Source organism: Morchella sextelata (assembly GCF_020137385.1).
Source record: "Morchella sextelata strain SCLS chromosome Unknown scls_19, whole genome shotgun sequence".
Classification (NCBI taxonomy): Eukaryota; Fungi; Ascomycota; class Pezizomycetes; order Pezizales; family Morchellaceae; genus Morchella; species Morchella sextelata.
The window spans coordinates 1042997-1064233 of NW_025408634.1; the positions used below are offsets into that span (position 1 = coordinate 1042997).

The following is a 21237-nucleotide window of genomic DNA, read 5'->3' on the forward strand; positions in this document are numbered from 1 at the left end:
CTATTTGAAGGAGACTCTGAATCTGGAGCCACGCGACAAGGGTGAGGATTGGTGAGAGGTGTTAGTCTCGTACCCATCCCTACTTAGCAGCACGTCCCTGGAAGTATGGAAGTAGACGGGTTGGGGACGAGCCTAGAGAGGTGTCTATGCGTATGGGTATGTTTAACGGATTATGGGACGTATTGGCGTTTGGGGTTTGTTTTGATGGTGGTTTTGGATAATCATATGAGGCGTGGGAGTTGGGGGGCTCTTTATGGTTTTCTTTGGAAATAGTTTATGCTCTGCCGGTCGAAGGGGGATAAAGGTTATTTGCTTTAGGTAGCCCTTCCGATTTATTGGGTCCTAATATATCTGATGGTTAGGGAAACGAACGAAAAAATACTACGAGAAGATGTTGAATACCCCTCAAACCTAGGGGTTCGATCTAGTAGATGTTGTAGAATGTCTATTTGAGGTGACAACCTAGCCAGAAAAGAAATATTGAATAGAGCCTATCGTTTCTCTGTTAAGAAGGATATACCCATCCCATACAGACGAAGGATATAAACGGCATGGAAGATATGGTATACTATCCAAGGCAGTCAGCAGTAGAGCAAGAAATTATAAGCGTTGTTGCGTGTATTCCTTGAGTAGCCGGTGCTCGCGCATTCTTTTTATTTTGTATCTTCCATTATTGTTTCAGAGTTTTGCAGTCCACAACACTGGTAGAATTAAATAGGACTCCCAGCCCGATTAAAGAGGTAAATCCACATATCGATTCTTCTTACATGGCCATATATATGTCACCTGGGTCTGCTTTCTAAGCCTCTTTTGATGGCTTTGGTTGAATTCGAGCAGTGTTGGAAAAGTAGGTTGAGATAGTTTATAGTGACTTGGTTCATACCTCGACAAAGAGTCAAGCTGCGTATGGCTGTGTAGACACGGATCGGGCAAGTGCCAACATGGAAGTGACAGGTGTCTACAGTGACAGGTTCAGACAACTCACCTGTACGGGTTCAACATCATTTGAAAAGCCAAATATCCAACAAGCAGATTTTCTCTATGTCGAGTGATATATCATGACTATATTACACCTTCCACAATAGTATCGTAGGTCTAGAAGAGAGGTGATTCTGCATTCCTTTCCTGTCGTGCACGCATAATAGTGCCGATGTTCTTGGTAGAATTATAGTTCTAGAGCTATACATGCAGAGTATATTTCAGAATGGTTTGACCTTTGTGTCGAATATGTCAGAATGACGCGTCAGAAACGGTACTAGTGACGATACCTCGAGACGAGAGGGCATAGTGGTGCTACACATACAACACTCGCCGAGGTTCCATCTTTCAATCAACTCGCTTCGAACTATCAATGAGGCTCTCAAAATCAATCTACCCCGAGAACTCAAGAGCCCATGTGCGTAGCTCACGCTCACCAATAACAACTTAGGAAACTCAAATCTCCTTAACTGCACCTGCAGGCCTGTTAAAAGACTACCTTGTCACCTCACAGCCCACAATGTTGATTAATGAACAGATAACTAACCTGCATGATCACAGATGCCGCCATAAGTACCTCGCGACAAACCCTTGAAACTACAAGGCAGCAGCTACCAGAGCGCCGTCCCAAGGCTCAAATTACTGATTCCTTGCATCGTATGAACCTGCAAATAATCAACCCCGAGTATCCGAGGGTCCTGTAAGAGGAATATCTCTTTCTTGAAAAAGGCAACAAAGTTATTCCTCCATCTAAAGTCACTCGAGCTTGTTAGGATTACTACCGACCCCGCATACACCTGTCAAAATTTATCCTTGTATACCCCTTGTGTTTGCCACGAACTACGGGCCATACTATAAACGAACGGCCACAATCTAGCGAGATAATCGTTGCTAGAGTCAGTACCTAGCCATACCAATACTTACGATACTCTTGTAGGTTTCACCAAGGTTGGATTCAGTTCCCCCGCATTGAATTTTCTACCTGAAACTATGACAGAGGGGGTAAAGGGAAAAAAATTACAATCTTGATTGCTTCTGACTTTACCTAGACTAGCTAACTTTAAGTTACAGATAACGAGTGAGAGACTATGAATCCATCCATCTGACACAAACGGTATTAGGGAGTACAAGAAGTTGATATTAGTTTCGTCCACATATCTAAGCTGACGGTTACACTATTAAGGGTCCAGCTGGGGATTCTCCGGGTAATCAGCACATGATATGCAGGTATCATATCAAACTACACCGGCACCCAAAATTTGAGCTAGAGGTGGCCTATCATGTAATGGCCAGGCCTAGGTAGTGTAACTACGCGTATATTAGTATACATATCCTTGTCTTTATCTTTATTTGTGTCTTACTTTACCAGTAAGCAGTAAGCAAGAAGGTGGAATGGCAGAAACCTAAAAACAAGGATACTGATGATTTCCATGCAGATAAATAATTCCACTCCCCTACCCATTATAGAGAGCTGATATGGCGGAGAAGAGGGCTTATGGTCCCTCTTACTGCCGCCACCAGGGCTAGTTGAGATTTGCCAAGAAACCTCCTGGGATAAACCAGGTTCAAAAAGTCGATATTTCCGAGGTATCGGAATTTGTTGTGTTGCACAGACCGTCATAGAGCAAAATTATTGACGATAGCACTGGCGTGGCTTTCACTAGGTACAGTAACCCGGAATCTGAATGTAATTAGTGGGGATGCCGATGCCCAGCTTAAGAAATCCTTGAGGTTGTTTATGAGTTGCACAAGTTTGGTTCTAGAGCTCACTCACTCTGTATGCCACGCCCAAAAAGCAAGAGGCCTTCAGATCGTGTTATAAACAACTTTGTTATTAACGATCGCATGGGATATCCTAGTTTCAACGGCACGAGGACCACTTCACAGCCGCTCACTCGCATCGATTCATCATCACCACGAAGATCTCGCGCCCCATCATCACATTGAAACCCTTTCTCGGTGAAACATTCTGTGGATCTCCCGCCCAGCAGTCCGAGTCAATCAAATCAGTCTCCAGAAACCAAGAAAAAAAAACCCAGGGAATCATAGGTCCGCTTACCGACCCACTGCGTAACAAGAAAAAGAAAGCGAAAAAAAAGGCGCAGATTGATCGCTTTGATGGCGCAGATTCAAGCCAATCGGCTGCTATCGAACCCAAAGAAACCTTACTGAATAGCTCGTTGATTCGGTGGGGCAAATTGCGTGTTCAAGGATAAGGTGGATGCAAGCGATAGGTATGTTTTTTTATCGATTCGCTCATAACTCCATGATAGCCGTTAACATGTTCTGCTCGGGCACTTCGTTGTCCTTAGTTTAGTCGGGAGGTACCCCAGGAAATACGTACAGCGGGCTCCGTCCCTCCCGCAATGGCGTGTGGTACGAATTACTTTTCACACGCGAGTTAATTTAATGCCCAAAATTACAGTAACCTAAGGAAAAGGCCCGCTGCCGCAATAATGATAATAATAACATTAACATTAATGAAAACATAAATCTTGCCTTGCATTGACAGTGGAATTGCGACGTGGAGATCGATACAGTGCTGACAAGGATATCCTAAAGATATCTCTACCTAGTTCAAAGACAGGAAAAATGAACGAACAGTTGGCCACCGGTGCTTCCTTTACATTCCCCGAGTGCCAGGACCACGTATGTACTTTTTTACCCCGGGTGTCAGTGTCGGTCTGTATGTCTGTCTATTTGTCTTGCAGCAGGAGCAATATCTTCTTGATACACTTTGCCACGAATCGCCCACGATTACCGGTAGCTAGCCGTCATCTAACTAACTGAGTAACCCTGGTCGACAAGACAAGAGACCGTGACTTCGTATGTCTGCGTCTGGGGTATGGGTGTAGAGCGCTCATAGAGTAAGATATATTGGATAGGGCCTTGGTGGTGGTAAATTCGCACTAAATTGATTGATCTACAGGGTGCTATGCTCGGAAAAGTGTAAAGACACGTGAGAGGGATTTCCGGGCTCAACGCTAAGGGACGCCATACGAGTCCTCGGGTATACCATTAGGCGTAGTGGGTAAGCGTATGTACCCACTGGTACGTTGCTACCAGCTTTTCGAAACCATTGATCTTCAGGGCAAGATGTTTCAGTCGAGCAGGTGATGAATCGGCAATCGATAAATGTGATACCTACTAATTGGCCAGTGTGAACTTGGGAGGCGCGGTGGGAGCTCGAAGTAGTGGGGGAAGGAAGGGAAGAGAAGTATGTGAGTGATACTCTTGTATGTCTCTTGCACAACAATTGACTGATGATGTTGATATTGGTGATTACATCAGTTGAGTCTCTAGGAGTACGTATTGAAATATAATTGTCTTTGGTAAGACAGGTCCTCGGACACAGGCCTACGGCCTTTGAGATTACCGGGCAGTTGAGATACGATGAGATATGCAATGATCCATTACCTACTCAACTACTCTACCCAAGATAGATAGCATGACATACAAGATTCTGTTCCCTACACAGCCATTATAATTATGGCATTGAATATGGAATTGGACACACACCACACATACACCCACAGACCACGACAGCACGCGGACACGCCGACATACGCGTAACTTGTCCGAGGAAGAAAGGAAGAGTGGGATAGAGAGGTGGCTGGGCTGGGCGGGCGAGCCCTCTCTTAGCAAAATAGCTTAAACTAGCCGATCCAATTCGGCCTTTCCTAACTACCGGTAGCTGCCGCACTGGAGAACACCACAACAAACCACGCTAGGCAAAATTCTAATCCCTGGTGGGCTGCCGTTCTGCATCATTATCAACTTCCTAACATCCTCCTGCCTACTTCTACCCACTCTAACCACTCTACGAAACCCGCAAACCCCTGCAACTGCCGGTCCCGGCTGTTCTCCGAAACACAAAGCTAGAGTAGAATGGGAGAAACTCCGACCTTTGGAAGGGAGCCGATCTGTCTGCTTCCAGAATTAATCGAAAGTGGCTTCTGGAACAAAATACACACGAGCTTGGGAGCGTGCGTCTGATTGATATCAGATTTCATAGGTGATAACAACCCGCCCGCCCGGTCCCACGCGCCTGGTCCCTCTTTCTATTGAACTGTTTTTCTTGTTTTTATTTCCTCTTTCGCCGAATAGATTACACCATTCAAATACCCCATGTGGTATATTCCTAATTGAAAAGAAGGGAAGGAGCAGGTCCAGGATATGGTACCCGCGGGTTATCGGTGATATGTGGTGATGGTGGTGTGGGTTTTGGGCCCATAAGCGCTAGCGACGACGTCGACAGACAGAAAGACGAGAGCCACCACCATGGCGCTTTCCCACCGATGTGCACGTAGGGCAGGGCAGCAGGAATGTCGGGCCTAGGTACAACAGTGATCTTGCACAAAGCCGAACCTTACTTTCAGGCTGTTCCTGAGGGAAAAAAAAGTGCTGGGCTGGGGTAACAACGATGTCGATGTAGGTCTCAATTGCTGTGCCTGGCACCCGCGTGTAAGTGCCAGAGAGAGTTGATTAGGCCCTAAAATCTCTCATGCAGATACTCACTTGAAATTTTACATACTCTGCAACAATGCTCTAACAAGAGGCTGCGGATTGTTGTACGTAAAGCTTGATTCTTTTTTTGCAACTCACGGTAAAAAAGAAAATGGGAGGACTTGCAATTGCGGGAAGAAACCGTTATTGTGCGTCCCCCCCCGCCCCCCCCACGTGCTCCCTTTCCTCCCCTCTCCTCAGAGTATCATTATCATGTCACCCACCGGCACACTTCCCCCCACCATAGTTGAAACGTGATATGGGAAAACCTCACCTCACACGTGTTTCAGATATATGAAAGTCTTAGTCTTTTCTGGTTTTGATTTCAAGTAATTTGATTGAAAAAAGAGTAGCAATTCAAGTTTTTAAAGAAGTGAAGAAACACGAAACAATTTGAAACAAGTGAATTGAGAACCGCAACCGAGATTACAGCTCGCAAGAAGAATAGAAAGAAATACAAGTAAAAAAGACTAAAGGAAACGCGTGGTCAACACGTCTTTGGTGAAAAAGAAGAGGAAAAAAAAATAGAGAAGTAGAAAATGAAAAATATACCAGCTCCCCCCCCCCCTCCTCTCAGCATCCAACTCATGCATCCATAAAGGCTAAACCAAAAAACGAGAGACAATGAAAAGAGAAAAAAATACAAACATGAAGCTTAAATGCCACCCAAAATAAAAAACGAATGATGAAATAAAAACAATTAACCCCAAGGTGCCCCGAAAAAGCGCAGATAACAAAACCAACCAAACCAGTCCGTACTGATAGTAACCATAGATCGATATAACCAGCTATCAATGTTTTTTTCCAAGAGACGCCCTTTTCGGATTCCCCGGCCGCCGTGTTTTACAAAATCGATCCCGTTCCCGAAAGGTCGAAGGAAGAATGGAAGAGAAAAAATCCCGACATATTGATTAAAAATCCCTTCTCCGTCTCTTGATTGATAGACAGTAAGCTAGATCCATGATAACCCAAGAAACCCAAAACCCCTCCCCCCAAAATCCTATCTTGCCCGTGTTTCCCCTCCTGCTCCGAATTCGAATGTAGTAGTAGGTGATGGTAGGATACCATACCACTCTCCCAGAAGTATTAAGAGTATATATGCTGGTTTTAAAAAAAAAAAGTAAATGATTTTTTTCGTGTCGCCTCGTGTCGTGCCGTCCAACGTCGTGAGGTATCTTTTTTTCCCTCCTTTGCAATCGGAGGTGCTACTACAAGTAGCACTTCAGAAGTGAAAGAATAGAGAAAATAAAGGAAACAAAAAAACACAATCGCAAGCCCTCCCCGCCCCAAAATATAAGCGCCTCATTAAGTTTCTTTTGTGCCCACAAAAATCCCCAACCTCCACCCGCAAATGTAAAAACCCCCTCGCATCTAAAATCCCAAGTAACGAATGATATAAAAAAACATTTAAAGAAAATTAAAAAGACAAAAAACAACAGCGCCGAACTCTTTTAAAAAGACAATGCCGCTCCAAAGGACCTATCTGAATCGTATCATTTACTCGTCTCGTCTCCTCTTTCTTCGGCTCTTCTTTGACTCTGAAGAAGTCGATGAAGAGGAGGACATCTTGTCTTTGATCCCTGATGAAGCCTGAGCAGCATCAACAAGCACGATGCCTAAAGGGCCACCCTGCTCCCCAAGCATGCTATCGGAATCATCTTCACCCATCATCTCACCGTCAATGAGAGCCATGTGGATGGTTGTGCTACCGTGAGTTCGCGCGTGCTGGCTGAGGTTGTCAGACCTGGAGAACTTTTTACCACACTCACCACAAGAGAATGGCTTGTCCTTGGTGTGGAGCGAGCGGAAGTGGCGCTTGAGGTGCTCCTGGCGGCGGAAGCGGCGGGAGCAAAGATGGCAGACAAAGGTCTTTGAGGGATCCTCAGTCAACGACTGCTTGCGTCCGCGGCGGACGACTGGGGCTGGGGCAGCATCGCACTGGGAGTCTGAAGAGTCACAGAATGAGAGCTCAGTGGGCGCGGGTGTGATTGAAGTCTCGATGCGTCCACCACAGAGAGGTGCAAGAAGATCGCAATCATCGTTGTACTGCATGTTGCGGGCACTGAGGACGATATCATCAAGCTCAGCCTCTGAGTCATATGACTCGACCTTGATCATCTTCCTCTGCATCTTTCGCTTCTTGGAAGGAGCGACAGAGCTGTCTCTGGATGAGTCTGATGGGGGCGGGCTCAATGGTGCAAAGAGAGTAGCAACATCACTGTCGAAGCTCTCCTCGTCATCGCTAAGGTCGACATCCTCTACACCCCATGTGGAATCCTCCTCCTCGTCAAAGCAATCACGGTCACGCTTGTTGCTACCGTTTCCAAGCAAAGCAGCTGGGTTGATGGTTCCCTCAGAAAGGCTCATGATACCAGAGACAAGACCATCATCAGAGTCGAAGTCAGACAGATCGTCGAGACCGAAGAAGCTACGGCTGAAATCCTTGTCCTCATTCTTAACACCCATGTGGCTCTCAGTGCCACTGAGCATGAAGTTGTGCTCATCGTCATCACCACAGATTGTTGGCAGTGTGGCAAGGTCAAGGTCTTTATCGGAGGCAGATGGGTTAGGTGATGGGTAAGTGAGCTTACGGGGATCACAGAAGTCAAGCTCTGACTGAGAAGAGCAGTCTGAAGCTGGTGAAAGCGAAGGGCAAGCTGAGACGAGTACTGAAGGGCTGCAGGCTGGAAGAAGGTTTGGTGTGTAGATGTATGCTATATCACAAATATCTTAGCAATGCTTTCCTAATTAAGCTTCCTACAAACTTGTCAAGTACCTGGTGTCATTGGTGGGCTGTTTTCCCAAATCTCTGACGGAGTTACAGTGCCGGAGCAGTCATCCAGCGACCACGAGGTGATGATAGGTGTTGTCATTGTGGTGCTCATCGGTGAGGTGCTGATGGAGCTGCTTGAAAGAGTGGGTGTCGAAGGGAAGAAGTACAAATCACCCCCAGCTGGGCCATCCATACCCATCATGGTCGGTGAAGAAGGTGTAAGAAGACCGGTGTTCTTTTGCAGCGATTCGGGTGAGAGAGTTCCAGGCATATGAGTGATCATAGTAGGTGGCTTCAAGTGTGAGGATGATGGTCGTGAGTACACTAATGCTGAGGGATAAGGCATATTTGAGCTCTGGTCACTTTGAACTGGGTGTGTTGAAGAACGACCATTAGGATGCGGGAGGAAATGACCGTGCTGCTTGGTCTGGGAGGTAGTGTCGGGAGTGTAGTAGAGGAAGGAAGATGTTGACTCCATTGTGAAATTGGTGGTATTAATTGGTATTTTACGGAACTATTGCGATTAAGTACTGACTACTACGAACTGTTGGCTAAACTAAGGCGTGTTGTGCTCGTAAAAACTGTATGATATATCCTTCTTGTGAACGTGACAAGATATTATTCCTTAAGACCGATTAATGAATGTGGTTGTAGTGAGTGTGAAGTGGCTCCAAAAGATGGTGAGATATTTCGTATATGGTCGAATTGAAGCTATACTGTAGAAGCAAGGCGACAAAATTATAAAGTATTAAAAGGTACCCGTGGTTGTAATTGTTGGTTGGTGTATAAAGAAGGAATTCAAGGAACAGTTGAAGAGTTCCAGTGGGTATATAATAGTAGTAGACCGGGGAAATGACCTTTTTTACTTTCGTCGACTAGTGCTATGCCTTTGTAGGAGATATTGGGAAAGTCCAAGCAAAGGAAGACCAAGAAGAAAAATCAAACAAACTCAAATGAAGGAATGGAAAGGCCGACAGCACACACAGTACGAAAAGAGGATCCTAAAGGAAAGAAAAGAGGGTAAAGTAGGAAGGATGGTGAACTGAAAACCACGAAGAGATGGCGGGACAGTGGGGAAGAAGAGTAAAATGAAGTAGGGAAGGTAGAGGGCCGCAGCTGGCTGCTTGTTTAGGGAAGGCTACCACACGTACCAGTAATGACCGTAAGGAAATCAAAAAAAGCAATACATGGGCAAAAAAAGATATGTATTCCAATCAATTAATTGATGATGATGGGAGGGTGTGGGTGGCATGGGTCGACATGGCGATGTGGTTAGATGGTTAGAACCGAACGATCCACACACCTTACACTCCATACAGGTTCATACATCCACCAGCTATCACTGCCTACCACCACACCTGCAACACCTACATACACTCACACACACTCACACACACTCACACACATACAACTCGCTCGCACCCCTCCCACCTCAGCATCCAGGCTTAGAACAGAATAGCCACGCTGCACGTGCTTGGATCGTCCCTATTCAGCCAATTAACGCTCCATAAGTGCGGTCGGAAGGGAACAAGGCCTTGAATCTGCAGGTAGGAAGTGGACAAAAACTGATTTATTTCCTGCACTTGACAAAAGTAGCATGTAGTATTTACGAGAGTAGTTAGATTGTCTAATAAAGCAACAACCAAAAAAAGTACGATGAGTGACAGACCTGAATCTCAGCGGCATGAGTGAAGCAGTTAGCAGCTGTGGTGTTGTTGAAAGTTTCTCCAACGGCATCCATACATTATTACCATACCATAAACCCATATCCATAACATCTGGGTATATGCGCCATAAACCTTGGTGGTGGAGAGACAAATCACCGCCGTTCCATCAAACGAGGTCCCATAGACGCTGGTCATTCAGTCACTGCCTCAGCAACAGTTTGGAATTATTTTCTCTTGTTGCCCGTCGCCGCTGAGCACAGGCGTGAGTGAGAGTGACAGTGCTCTATCCCCACGATCCTGCCAATCCAATTCGAAGCTCGGGTTCCGCCGCAGTCATGTTCGTGGGAAGTCAAGCAAGGGTTGTTGAACCCGAATCCCTTCACGATAGGCCAGTCCAAGTAGCTAGGTAGGTACCCCGATTACACTGATAGCAAGCTATCGCTATGGCCTCATCAGCTAAGCGGTCAGATCTCGGGCCCTGCAATCAATAATTGTCAGTCCAAAGAAACCCATTAGGCGGCGATTCTTTGTCGCATCTCCGCCCTCCTGCAACACCCATGCCGCGTTCCTTCGGCCAGTATGAATGGAGATATCAAGATGAGCGCGGCGATGCGCCACTGCCTCGGCCACCACACTCGAACAACAACACGCAACTGAGCTCAAAAAAATGCACACCTGGTTTTGCGCCCCAGGTAATAAACATCATTTCGTCATTTATTTGACTTCGCCACCCTGATAAACCACTTTCTTTGGTTCTATGGTTTGCCGCCCTTGCATTTTCTGATTAATGTTGCATCATTGCGCGACTTCGAGAGAGCAAAACAGCTGAACATGTAGAGCTAGTGAGAAAGAAAACGTTCTAGTAAATAAAGCAACCGAGGGAAAAAAAAAAGAGTCGCTCCGTTTGATCAACCATCATCATCATCACCACCCACACACACACACACACACACACACATACACATACACACCCGCACTGATCCAAAAAAAGGCATTTAGTTCGTTATGAGCCAAAAAGCAAAACGACTCTGAGAGTACCCTAAAGTACTAAACGGGCAGGGAAAGAACATCCATCAAGCTGAACAGGGACTTCCCTGCCAATCTCGTCGCAGCCGTGTCTTGACTGGGACACCAACCGCGAAGCTCCGTGGGGTCAGCTTTTGTCCATGCACACGAGCTCTGCGCGCGTGTGTGGATAGGAAGGACGAAGGTTCCCTCTTAGCAGCATGGGTTGTGGGGATAGATGGTTTATTGACCAGGGCTTTCTTCCAATGGGGTAGAGCATGTTTCTATCGAGCAACCAATTGCCGGTCCGCTCGGCGGAAAATGTGATGCAGCCCAGGACGGTCAGGGCGCTAAGACATCCCCATCCACAGGCACACTTACGCAGGAACCAGAGTATGCCTCTAACAACGGTTCAGGAATAGGCGAGAAACCCCGTTCTCCCCCTCCTCTCCAACCCTTCTGGCACGCGACGCCGCCTCCAAATATTTCCCTTTTACCCCAGAGGGAGCGATAAACGATTAGGCCCAGATAATCATAATCGTTGATAGCGTTAGAACCTTGGGGGCGGAGGTGAAGTGGAGTTTGGATATGGGAGGGGGTGGTGGTGGGGATAGCCACAGGAGGGAGGAGGGGAGGGGTTGATGATGATGGGGGCCGTTCCAGCTTTCTGCCATCCATCTTTCATCTATCTGCTCTACTTTACCTGCTTTACAGCCGGCCTTGGGGCCGAACCTATCGAACGGCATCATGATCCCGCAATCTGGCCTCTTCGGCTCTATCTAGCCTCGGATCACTGTCGTCAATGGATCCTGGACTCTTATGTAAAACCGCCTGGTAGGTGAGGACGGTGCATAGGTAATCTTGAATCCTCGGGTTCCGTAGTAATCCGCGAGTACGGTTGGTATGTATACATAAATAACACGGACGTGAAGAAACACAAAAATAACCCTCCACTTGATCATTTCGCATAAGGATGTTCCCTTCTACCAGATATCTCTTTAGTCAGACAACAAATGAAAAACGCGCGGTATTGCGAAAAACGGAAGAAAAACCCAATAATAATCATTTGTAGAAGCATATGAGAGGTCGAGGGAATTTTGGGGCAGCAGCCCACATCGTAATAAATCAACCCAAGCCTAAAATAGAAGCCCGCATTAGTATCATAACTTGCTGCCTGCTGCTTGCTGCGCTGCAGTGCGCCCGCAATTTACCAGAAAACAAGAATCAAAAACCCACACCCACCCAAACGAACCTACCATAACTCTTACTCTACCTACATGAATGCTTCTCACAAGTAAACTGACGGGCTCCACACACCCAACGAAGAAGCCTAGCCGACGTTCCTGACGATCTCTTTCCGTATGTTGACCCTGCAGCCCCCCCTCCACCCCCAATAGATTGACTTCGTTCGAAACCACGGGAGGAGAGTTCGGTATCTCTGCCGTTACTCTACACCTCTTTCCTCTCCCATGCGATCCCGAAAGTTCATGTCGCGGGTGAGAAATAAGGTGTCTCCGCTTTCGTTACCTATTTTACCGTCCGTCACTCTGCCGGAACGACAAGGATCGGAAGAGAATCGTGCGAAGAAGAAGCATGAAAAGGAAAGGAAGCTCAGAAGGAAGATTGGGCATAATCTAAACAGCTGCAATCGGGGGTTAGAACGGTCATGTCAAAATTAATTAACTGTTAATTGCACAACTGGCCTATCCATGGTGGTGGTGCTACTCTAAAGCTATCACTAGCTAGCTAAGTAGCTAGCCCCCACATGTTTCCGACAGGACAGAAAGCAGCTTTACCATCGCAGTGGTCATTGACGTTGTGATAGCCGTGGCCCTTATCATAAGAGAAATTTCGATAAACAAGAAAAAAACGCAATAGCTGAGGGACCGCGCTGGCCTGTCGTTGCACTTGTGCCTATTTTTCCCTCAGAAACAAGATGCGATCGGGGACGGCCCTCCGTATCTCGAGATGGACAGTCACACGAGACAAGAGGGAAGCAAAAAAGATTGTGAGTTATGTAACCAACCACAGCATCAGATCAGCTTCTTTGATGATATGCGGGCGCTTGCGACATTCACTCTTCACCGACCGACCAGTGGTTGCACCTGGTGTGTAGGTATGTAGAGTACAGTAAGGAAAGTGCCATCATCATCGCATCACATCGCACGAGGTTTTTTACCCTACGAAGTGAGGGAGATCAGAGACTTCACTATCGCTGGTTTGCGGGGGACACTGCAGCAGTAAGATTAAATCCCACAAACCCTTCGAAGCCACAGCCATAGAGATCTCTCAGTCTGAATTCGTGGGTCATGTTGCAACTTTATCTTTGGCCTATTTTCAGCACAATGATAGAAAGCCCTCCACCCCCCCGGGCCCTGCGCTGCAACTGGGGATAACCGCAATGTTGGAAATTTCTTTTTCCCAACAAACGGCCGCGGCGATGGATTGATGCAGCCCTAGGTAGGCGAGAACGAACAAGACGAGTCGCGCGAGACAGAAAACGAGAGGGTATTTTGGTATGGCCTGCTGCCCTGTTCCCTCCCCTCCGGGCCAATGATCACCTTATCGAGAAGAGAGAAAACCAATGATATGTTTCCCTCACAAAACAAGATGCAACACACAACAACAAACCGATAGGGAAACAAGATATCCTACGGTGGGCGCGTATGCTTACGGGGCTTACAGAGGTTACGGGGGCGCGTTCTGCTGTAGATCTTGTGGAATGGGAATGCCTAATCCATCTTGTTGTCGTCATCTCGTCTCCGAAGCTTAGGAAATGGGTTTCCATTTCTGTGGCCTATCCATTTGCTCCGCTTCCTTCCAGTGTCAATGTTTCGCCGTACATATATCGTAGGCACGCGGCGTCCAGTGGCAGCCTTCAGTATTGGATGGAGCTGCAAGACATCTTGAGGTACTCATGTACCTACTGTATTTTAACCATATTACATTCTTCAACTTCTCATACACATTACCTACTTACAAATATCTTTCTCCCTCGTTTTCCAGATGAAACGGCAAGGAGCATTTTTTTCCCCTTCCCTTCTCCGTCCGCTATCAATGATATGCAAATCGCAAAAAACGGGTAACACCCCCCCATTTGCTTTTGGAAACACCACACACGCGCGCATTGTGTTTCCTGCTGCCAGGCTCATGACATAGACGACATGAAAACACGGGAACCCGCCGACGAGGAGCGGGAAACCTCGCGCTTGACCTCATTCTCTTGTTGTCACCCCTACTACATAGACCACCGTTTCCGATCCACGGGACAGGAACGAGCGAACGAGAGCAGAGGAGGGCAAGACAGACGCCAACAGGGTGCAAGAGGCACACAGAGGAAGAAGAAACAGGGACAACAAGCATCCACAGCAGGGACGTTTTTGCGTCAGGTGACAGACGATTAAGCCCCGAGCCCAACGATGGCGGCGGCTGCTTGGTTGAAGCTTCAGGGTCTGAATGTCACTCTTACTACTAGCAGCTCTACGGTACTGACGGGTGATCTTGCCAAGGAAGGAAGGGTAAGGGTCTACTACTAACTATATTAAGCCCTAGAGTAGTGGGGGTGGTGATGCTATTAATCGAAAGCAGACCCTGTTCGCCAAGGCATAGTTATACATAATCAATCGCTGCCCCGAGCCCTAACAGATGGCAGCAGTCCCAAAGAATAATTCGCCGCTCGCCTCAAACAAAAGCCGCGCTCGTTCCCCCTGGAGCTTTGCTCCCTTCTTCTTCTCGTTTTTTTTCTTTGTGCGGCGATTTGCCTTACCCGTGTTGCCCGTCCGCTTTTTCATCAGTGGTGCAAGAGTTTCAAAACTCCGACGGCGCGTCCGGTAGATCACAGAGAAAATTTAATTGCAGATGAAGGTCTCCCTCCATCCTTTCCTTCGGCCCACAGCCATTCCCCTCGCTCTTTTATCGGAGCGGGGGGGTGGTGACGATAGGAAGTGGTGAGGGTATTCATACATACCAAAACGTTCCAGTCGGCTCTCTCTTTTTTTAGATAGTTTTTTATACAATCATGTATATATAGAGTATGGCAGTGTCCCTAGCCAATTGGCTAGAGATAAATAAATTTAAAATTGCAAAAAAATAATTCATGATTAGAAGTGAAATCAATTCAATCAACCGTGCGAAATCAGATCACCATCCATTCGATTCTCCCACCCGCTATGCTGGTTCAATTGCCATTGATCAATCAAGTAAGAAGCAGAAGGGTCCCCCCAGAGCATCAATCAATCTCAATCTCTAAACGTCAGACGTTTTGCCTTATCTTGCGACGGACCACAAGCCTGACGTGATGATGCCACTTGCCGGGTCCTGATGGGGGGATGGGGGGACCGTGCCTTCCAATTGTTTTCTCGAAAAAGAGAGCGGTGTACTAGGAACAATTTATCGCGAGAGAGAAAACACTGTGTACTCTACCTACAGTATGGCTACACAGCATCGGAAGATTTGAAGGTTTTATCCACGGGCCCTCCCAAAACAGCCAGCCCCCAAACTTCTTGATATTGAGGTCCTAATATGCCTCCTCTTCCGGCATGTAGTTATCACCAACTCCCATAACTCTCTTACCTACTCTACAGCTACCTACCGTACCTACATGTAGGTATGTAGGTACATACCTCCAGCTTCTCCACCTATCAATCCATGTTCCTGCCGCAACCGCAAAAAAGTAAACTGATCGACAAAGCAAATAAACCACTGGAATGCCAGGACATGGGAATATCAGATGCCGCGTGGGATGGATACTTTAAGATAGATGGCGGGAATGGTTTTCGATGACACTCTAGAAGCCGGCCGCGGCGACGGCAGCGTCATCATCTCTCACTTGCTTTTTTGTACTCCCACTTCGCGGCCCCACGAGATCTCGCCTCAAAAAAAAATATCTCCCATTCTGAAACGACCTCAGGGCCCTCAAACAGCTTCCTATATCGGGGCGGTGGTGTTTTGCTGCACGACGTTTGCCGAAGAACGAAACATACACGCATACATAAAACCGCCGTCTTGCCTTGACTGTCATTTTTTTTTTTTTTTGTTCCTGCGACTGCATACATCAATCACCCTACGGCGTGCTTGTGTCCTGCATCATGTGTGGTGCCTGTCTCTCTCCACCGAACAAAACCTGGTGAAAACGTAGAGTACGACCCGGACGGCTCTAGGGTATGCTGTAGTTTAATGTAGGTACCTACTCTGAGAGAGAGAAGAGGGAAAAAGCAGAGGGTCTCGTCTCCACATCCCACTAAATGCGCCCCCGCACACCAGACCCGCGGTTACACTCCCTTCTTTCCATCCTTCCTTCTTGCTGCTTTTCACCCGGGAAAAATGATATTCTCCGTTGACAAGCCCGCCCCCCAGTTTGATGGAGAAACGTCCTAGCCGGGTTGGTTAGTCTAGGTAACACTAGAGTACTGGTAGTAGGAGATGGTACCGGTACCTGCTCTAGAGTAACTCCTAGCTACATGGTACTCCACACACGTGCTCTGCATCATCTCTACTCTGGGTATGTAGAAGTAGACCTTTCGATGGCCTGCAGTTAGTGGTAAATTACCATCAGTAAGTTGCAGAATAGCATGGGCAATTGCCAGCGAATAGATAGATGCTGGTGATGATTACCACGGTGATGGTGATGACCTATCACTCTATCATATCACAAACAACCACTTACCTACCTACTCTAGACTCTCCAGCTCTAGAGTTAGTAAAGAAGCAGTTTCAATAGAAGCAATTCCAAGCAGTAGTTTATTTTTTCGTTGTACCTACATGTTCCCTCCTGCACATCAATCAAATGTTGCAACAACAGCAAAACAACACTCTCCCTGGTCCCTGGAAACAACAAAAGAAAGAGAGTGGGAAAATCCAGAACAAGACAAGACACCCACTGCATCACCTTCATCATCATCCCATCCATCGCCGTTTTGCTGTTTGGAGGGAAAAAACGCAAAGCACAGACCGTCACCTACTAAAGGCAGTAGGTGGACTCGATAAACAAGTTCCCATCCAATCCATCCCATGCCCCATCCACCCCACCCGTAAACGAGATAGAGAGAGCCATGGACACGCCGGCCGATCTCCGTCCGACAGAAGCTCAATCGAAAGGTGGGGTGGTGCTGCTTGCGATTTAACGCCTACCCTACGGGGGATATTTCCACATTCTGCATAAATTCGATGGAATCCAATCTGCGCCGCGCGCCGCCACGGATATGTGAAGTGGATGGGGCCCACATGACATGGAGGGATAACGTAAGGGCAAGTTACACTTCTACTACATACATACCTCGCTCTCTCTATCTTTCTCTCTCAAAGACGAGGCTTGCAAGGTATGTCGAGTAAGCTAGGTAGCAATAATCCACTTAGCGTATGTAGAGTACCCTACCTCGGCTGTGGAGTGTGGATGATGTGGTGTCGTGTGGCATGGTATGGTGGCATGGAATGGCATCGGTATCTTACAGTTCGGTTGCTGTGAACTTGAACTGTGCAGGCTCGGATATCTGAACTACTCTGCTGCTGCTCGGGAGTGTACAACTGTCAACGGCACTAGACACACGGACACAGACCGACACCTTCCCCCGTCGTTGCTGTTGGTGTTGGTAGAAGTACATGCCTACATATAGGGTACTCTACTCTAGAGTACCTAACGGTACTTGGTAATTACTGTATGTAGGGTTTCAGATGACTTGACCCTGAACTAGGTGAGTTGTACCCGGGAAGTAACGAAGAATACAGTAAATATACCCGTAACGGGAAAACAACTGATCAACACCAGCCGCCTGTGGTGTACCCGGATGGACAACCACAAAGCGGGTTTATTCTTCTTCTCGAGTGAGAATGTATGCAAGTCATGGAATTCAATTTTTTCCTTTTTTTTAGCGAAAGATTAATCTAAAAAATTAAACGTCGATATTCATGTTTTCTCTATCAGGTATCCATTTGGCCAAATTCTAATAGCACGAAAAAGAAGAACTAGAGAGACAATTTCTTTTGTGTATGAAATCGCCGAAACAATGTAAGCACCTTGAACTCCCCGCCATTTTCGCGTGAATTCATCATTTCCGTAAAATCGTGGGATATGTAGTCCTGGACAGTAGTAGTAAACAGTAGCGCAGTCTAATTACTACTAGTATTGAGGGATATTTTCCCCGCTTTCCTACTCGCCCTGCAAATCTCCGACCTTCTCGAGCTTGCCCATATCCTTCTTCTCACCGCTTTCGCCAATGATTCTGATTCTATCGACTCTAACCGTTTCCGCACCTTCCCTTTCAACATCGACAAAAAAGATTGTGAGTGAGCTCACATTCTGAAACTTGACGAATCTCATGGTAACGTTTGCAGTTCCAGTCTTTTCATCCCAGTCTTCGGGCTTGAGTTCAACGACTTGGGTTGGGATCCTTTCATCGTCAAAAGACAAGATGTTGGGTGTGTTGGAGTAGATATTTATCCTCCTGGGGCGAGATGGGATCTCATCATCATCCTCATCATCTTCAAGTTTGGGTGGGCATGAGGTAAACTGAATGGTATGGATCTTGACAGTTGATTTGAACGGGATAAACAGCATAAGCTGTTCATCGGTATCAGATTCAACCCAATCCGCTTCCACGGTACCGTCCTTCCCTTTGCCCTTGTTGCCTGTAAATCGCCCGCTAGGCTCTTTGGCCTCAAATAGAGTCCTCGCACCTCCGAACTCGATGTTTGAGTTCATGAGGTCTAGTCCTTTGCCATCGACCTGGTCTGTGACATCGCTGTAGCCCTTCGGGAGCGCACAGCCAGACCATGAAGAGGAGCCACCAGAGGAGGAGGCTGGTGGAGCAGCGAAACCCTTAGTTGCGGATGCAGAGCCGGTAGAGTTGATAGCTTCGGCTTCCTGTGCGAGCTTCCTGACAACACTGGTTAGGGCTGGGATGTTGGCGCCTTGTACACGTTCTACTTCTTCGCCTGATTTGAAGATGAGGAAGGTTGGCATTCTGTCAGAGGTGTTAGCACATCGTACGTAGGTGATTAATGGAAATCAAGCACGAGGACAACGTTCGGGTAGATCAACAAAAGAGGGAGGTACTAACGCAGTAATACCATATGTCCTCGAGAGTTCCTGGTTCTCATCCACATCGCATTTTGCAAAGGCAATTTTTCCGGGTGACGAGAGCTTCTCAGACAGCTTCTCGTAGATTGGAGAAATTGCTTTGCATGGTCCACACCAGACAGCAGTGACTATATGAGACAAAGGGATTTATTATTAGCCACTATGCATGCCGAACAGCAGCTTGAGAGACAATGCTTTGGGTGATGAAAATTGGAAACGCTTTCAATAAAACAGGTGAAGGGATTGAGTAAACGGGCAGTTAACTAACAGTCAATAATGACAACTGTGTTGTCCTTGATTAATTGTGTGAGCTGCGGCCCAGAAGTTATTTTGATCGTTGTCCCCGTCGTAGGTGACCCACTCCCACCGGAAGCCATTGTGAAGATCTTTAGGAGTGGTGAGGGGGTATCGGAGATAGATGATAGGTGAGGTTAGCAGACGCGTCGCGATGGAGTTGGAGTGCTGTGGGGTTGAGGTGACGTTGCGGGGTCGTGACGCTGAGTAAAGCGACACGCTGAGTAAAGCGACACACGTGATCCTCAGATAAGCCTTTCACATAAGATATCACTCGGTATCTGCCCTTAATGCGGTTATGTACCTTTTATGTACCTATTATGTGCACCACAACATGTATGATGGCAGATTACAAACGAAAGATAGAGTACAACAATACATTATTGAATTACCTACCTACTTTGGTAATCACTGAGCTATCTTCTTGAGCTCTGTCTTTGTCTTGCTCATGTTCCTGTAGAAACCTTTCTCCTATTTATATGGGTCTCGTCGAAATATTAATAATAAAAAGAAAAACTGAAAATAAAATAAAATAAATACTGTGCATTTTTATTGGACTTTTGCCTGTCAAGGTCATAAAATGCCCTTCCAAAGGTGCATCTAGATTTGTCCGTACAATTATCAATCCAGCCGACCATCTGTCTTGCCATACATGATGTACTATACTATGGCCGGTACACTAGAGAATGATGATGTATATGTGGTTTCCCTAGCCGCTGGCCATATTTGGTCATCTGTTTTGAACGCCCCCTGGCCTCCCAATACCAACTTAAAAAGGCAACTTCAACGTCTTGTGTGACCAGCCGTTGGGAAGAATTATTTCAAAGCTTTTCTTTCTCCCCTGATTCTCAAAAACTCTCCTCCGCTACTGCTGGACTTATCGCTAAATACAATGACTATATGTTCTACCCCTCGTCACCCCGCTCTTCCATGTTTAGCTCCGTAACTAGGAGCCCCTATTTTGACCCCTATAATTGACCCTACATACGTGGCCACATCCACCACGAACACATTTAATCGCATAAGATCCCATGAATCCTGATTGCTCTAGCCAAACTTTAGTCAATCTCCGTACCATTTATATTTCGGCAACCAACGTTTCCTGATAGCACACGGCGCCGGATATTATTGATCGACGGATCAATGCTCATTAATTTCCATCACATCAAGAGGCCCCAATTCAAGTCGTCAATTTAAAGTCACTTGGCTAGCTAGGAACTGCAGTAATCCTAAATATCGACTCAGCACATTGCATCTTGAAGGGGGTTTTATCTATCGATAGACTATATCTATATGGCATGCGATCTTTAGTGGGCTATATATAGCTACCAATATCCGGCATTGTGGGTTTGGGATATCACACGGTCATCAGTTCTTTGAAGGCTCCCACCCTCAGATCTAAGGAAATCTTGAGATGGTTTGGTTTGGTTGAAACAGTCATGCAAATAAAAGGGGTCACTCGACAATAGAGCTGCGATGCCACGGGCGAACAATAACAGGCTTGGATTACATCTGATAAGAAACGGAACTCCCGATTCCAGAACTTTACACTCATTCCCTTGGCTTTACATCCGGTTACGGACGCAGTCGGTAGCTCCACCAGAATACACACACGCTTACTATAACCTTTGGCACTATGAAGAAGTGTTACAACTCGACGAATATTTTAGGAAACGCATACTTGGAACTATATTCGAAGGGGCGGAGCAGAGCAAAGATCATGAACTCTTAGGTTACAATGGGATCGTGGATAATTTCCTCATCTGGAATTAAAATTAGATTCCAAAGAACCTTGATATCACGATATGGTTGTCTTAGGCCTAGGCTGGTGTTGGGGAATTTCATGGTGCCATAGGATGGCGTGACACTGCTACAATCAACTGACGGGAAGATGAACAAAGTGAGGGAATTCATGGGCTCAAATAGTGGGCGACACATAC

General features: G+C 46.7%; 4 protein-coding genes across 4 annotated transcripts; 1 reads left to right on the plus strand and 3 right to left on the minus strand.

Annotated features, from left to right (window-relative positions):
• Positions 1–1204: 1204 nt before the first annotated feature.
• H6S33_005164 (uncharacterized protein) lies at positions 1205–5500 on the plus strand (the record flags this gene model as incomplete). The annotated part of the gene is made up of 21 exons (XM_044836520.1): positions 1205–1207; positions 1405–1480; positions 1540–1678; positions 1752–1793; positions 2062–2092; positions 2162–2183; positions 2467–2550; positions 2643–2755; positions 2838–2987; positions 3196–3212; positions 3291–3354; positions 3541–3627; positions 3787–3845; positions 3908–3927; positions 4001–4091; positions 4138–4199; positions 4270–4283; positions 4866–4993; positions 5135–5284; positions 5358–5409; positions 5489–5500. 21 exons carry the CDS (start codon positions 1205–1207, stop codon positions 5498–5500), a joined length of 1416 nt encoding a protein of 471 aa, XP_044690377.1.
• A 1481-nt stretch (positions 5501–6981) lies between these two features.
• H6S33_005165 (uncharacterized protein) lies at positions 6982–8735 on the minus strand (the record flags this gene model as incomplete). Its single annotated transcript, XM_044836522.1, has 2 exons — positions 6982–8198; positions 8261–8735. The coding sequence occupies 2 exons, from the start codon at positions 8733–8735 to the stop codon at positions 6982–6984; spliced, it is 1692 nt and encodes a 563-aa protein (XP_044690378.1).
• Positions 8736–16101: 7366 nt separating this feature from the next.
• On the minus strand, positions 16102–16837 carry H6S33_005166 (uncharacterized protein; the record flags this gene model as incomplete). The annotated part of the gene is made up of 4 exons (XM_044836523.1): positions 16102–16301; positions 16364–16456; positions 16543–16560; positions 16690–16837. The coding sequence occupies 4 exons, from the start codon at positions 16835–16837 to the stop codon at positions 16102–16104; spliced, it is 459 nt and encodes a 152-aa protein (XP_044690379.1).
• A 1236-nt stretch (positions 16838–18073) lies between these two features.
• Positions 18074–19380, minus strand: H6S33_005167 (uncharacterized protein; the record flags this gene model as incomplete). Its single annotated transcript, XM_044836524.1, has 3 exons — positions 18074–18887; positions 18984–19131; positions 19272–19380. 3 exons carry the CDS (start codon positions 19378–19380, stop codon positions 18074–18076), a joined length of 1071 nt encoding a protein of 356 aa, XP_044690380.1.
• Positions 19381–21237: the final 1857 nt, after the last annotated feature.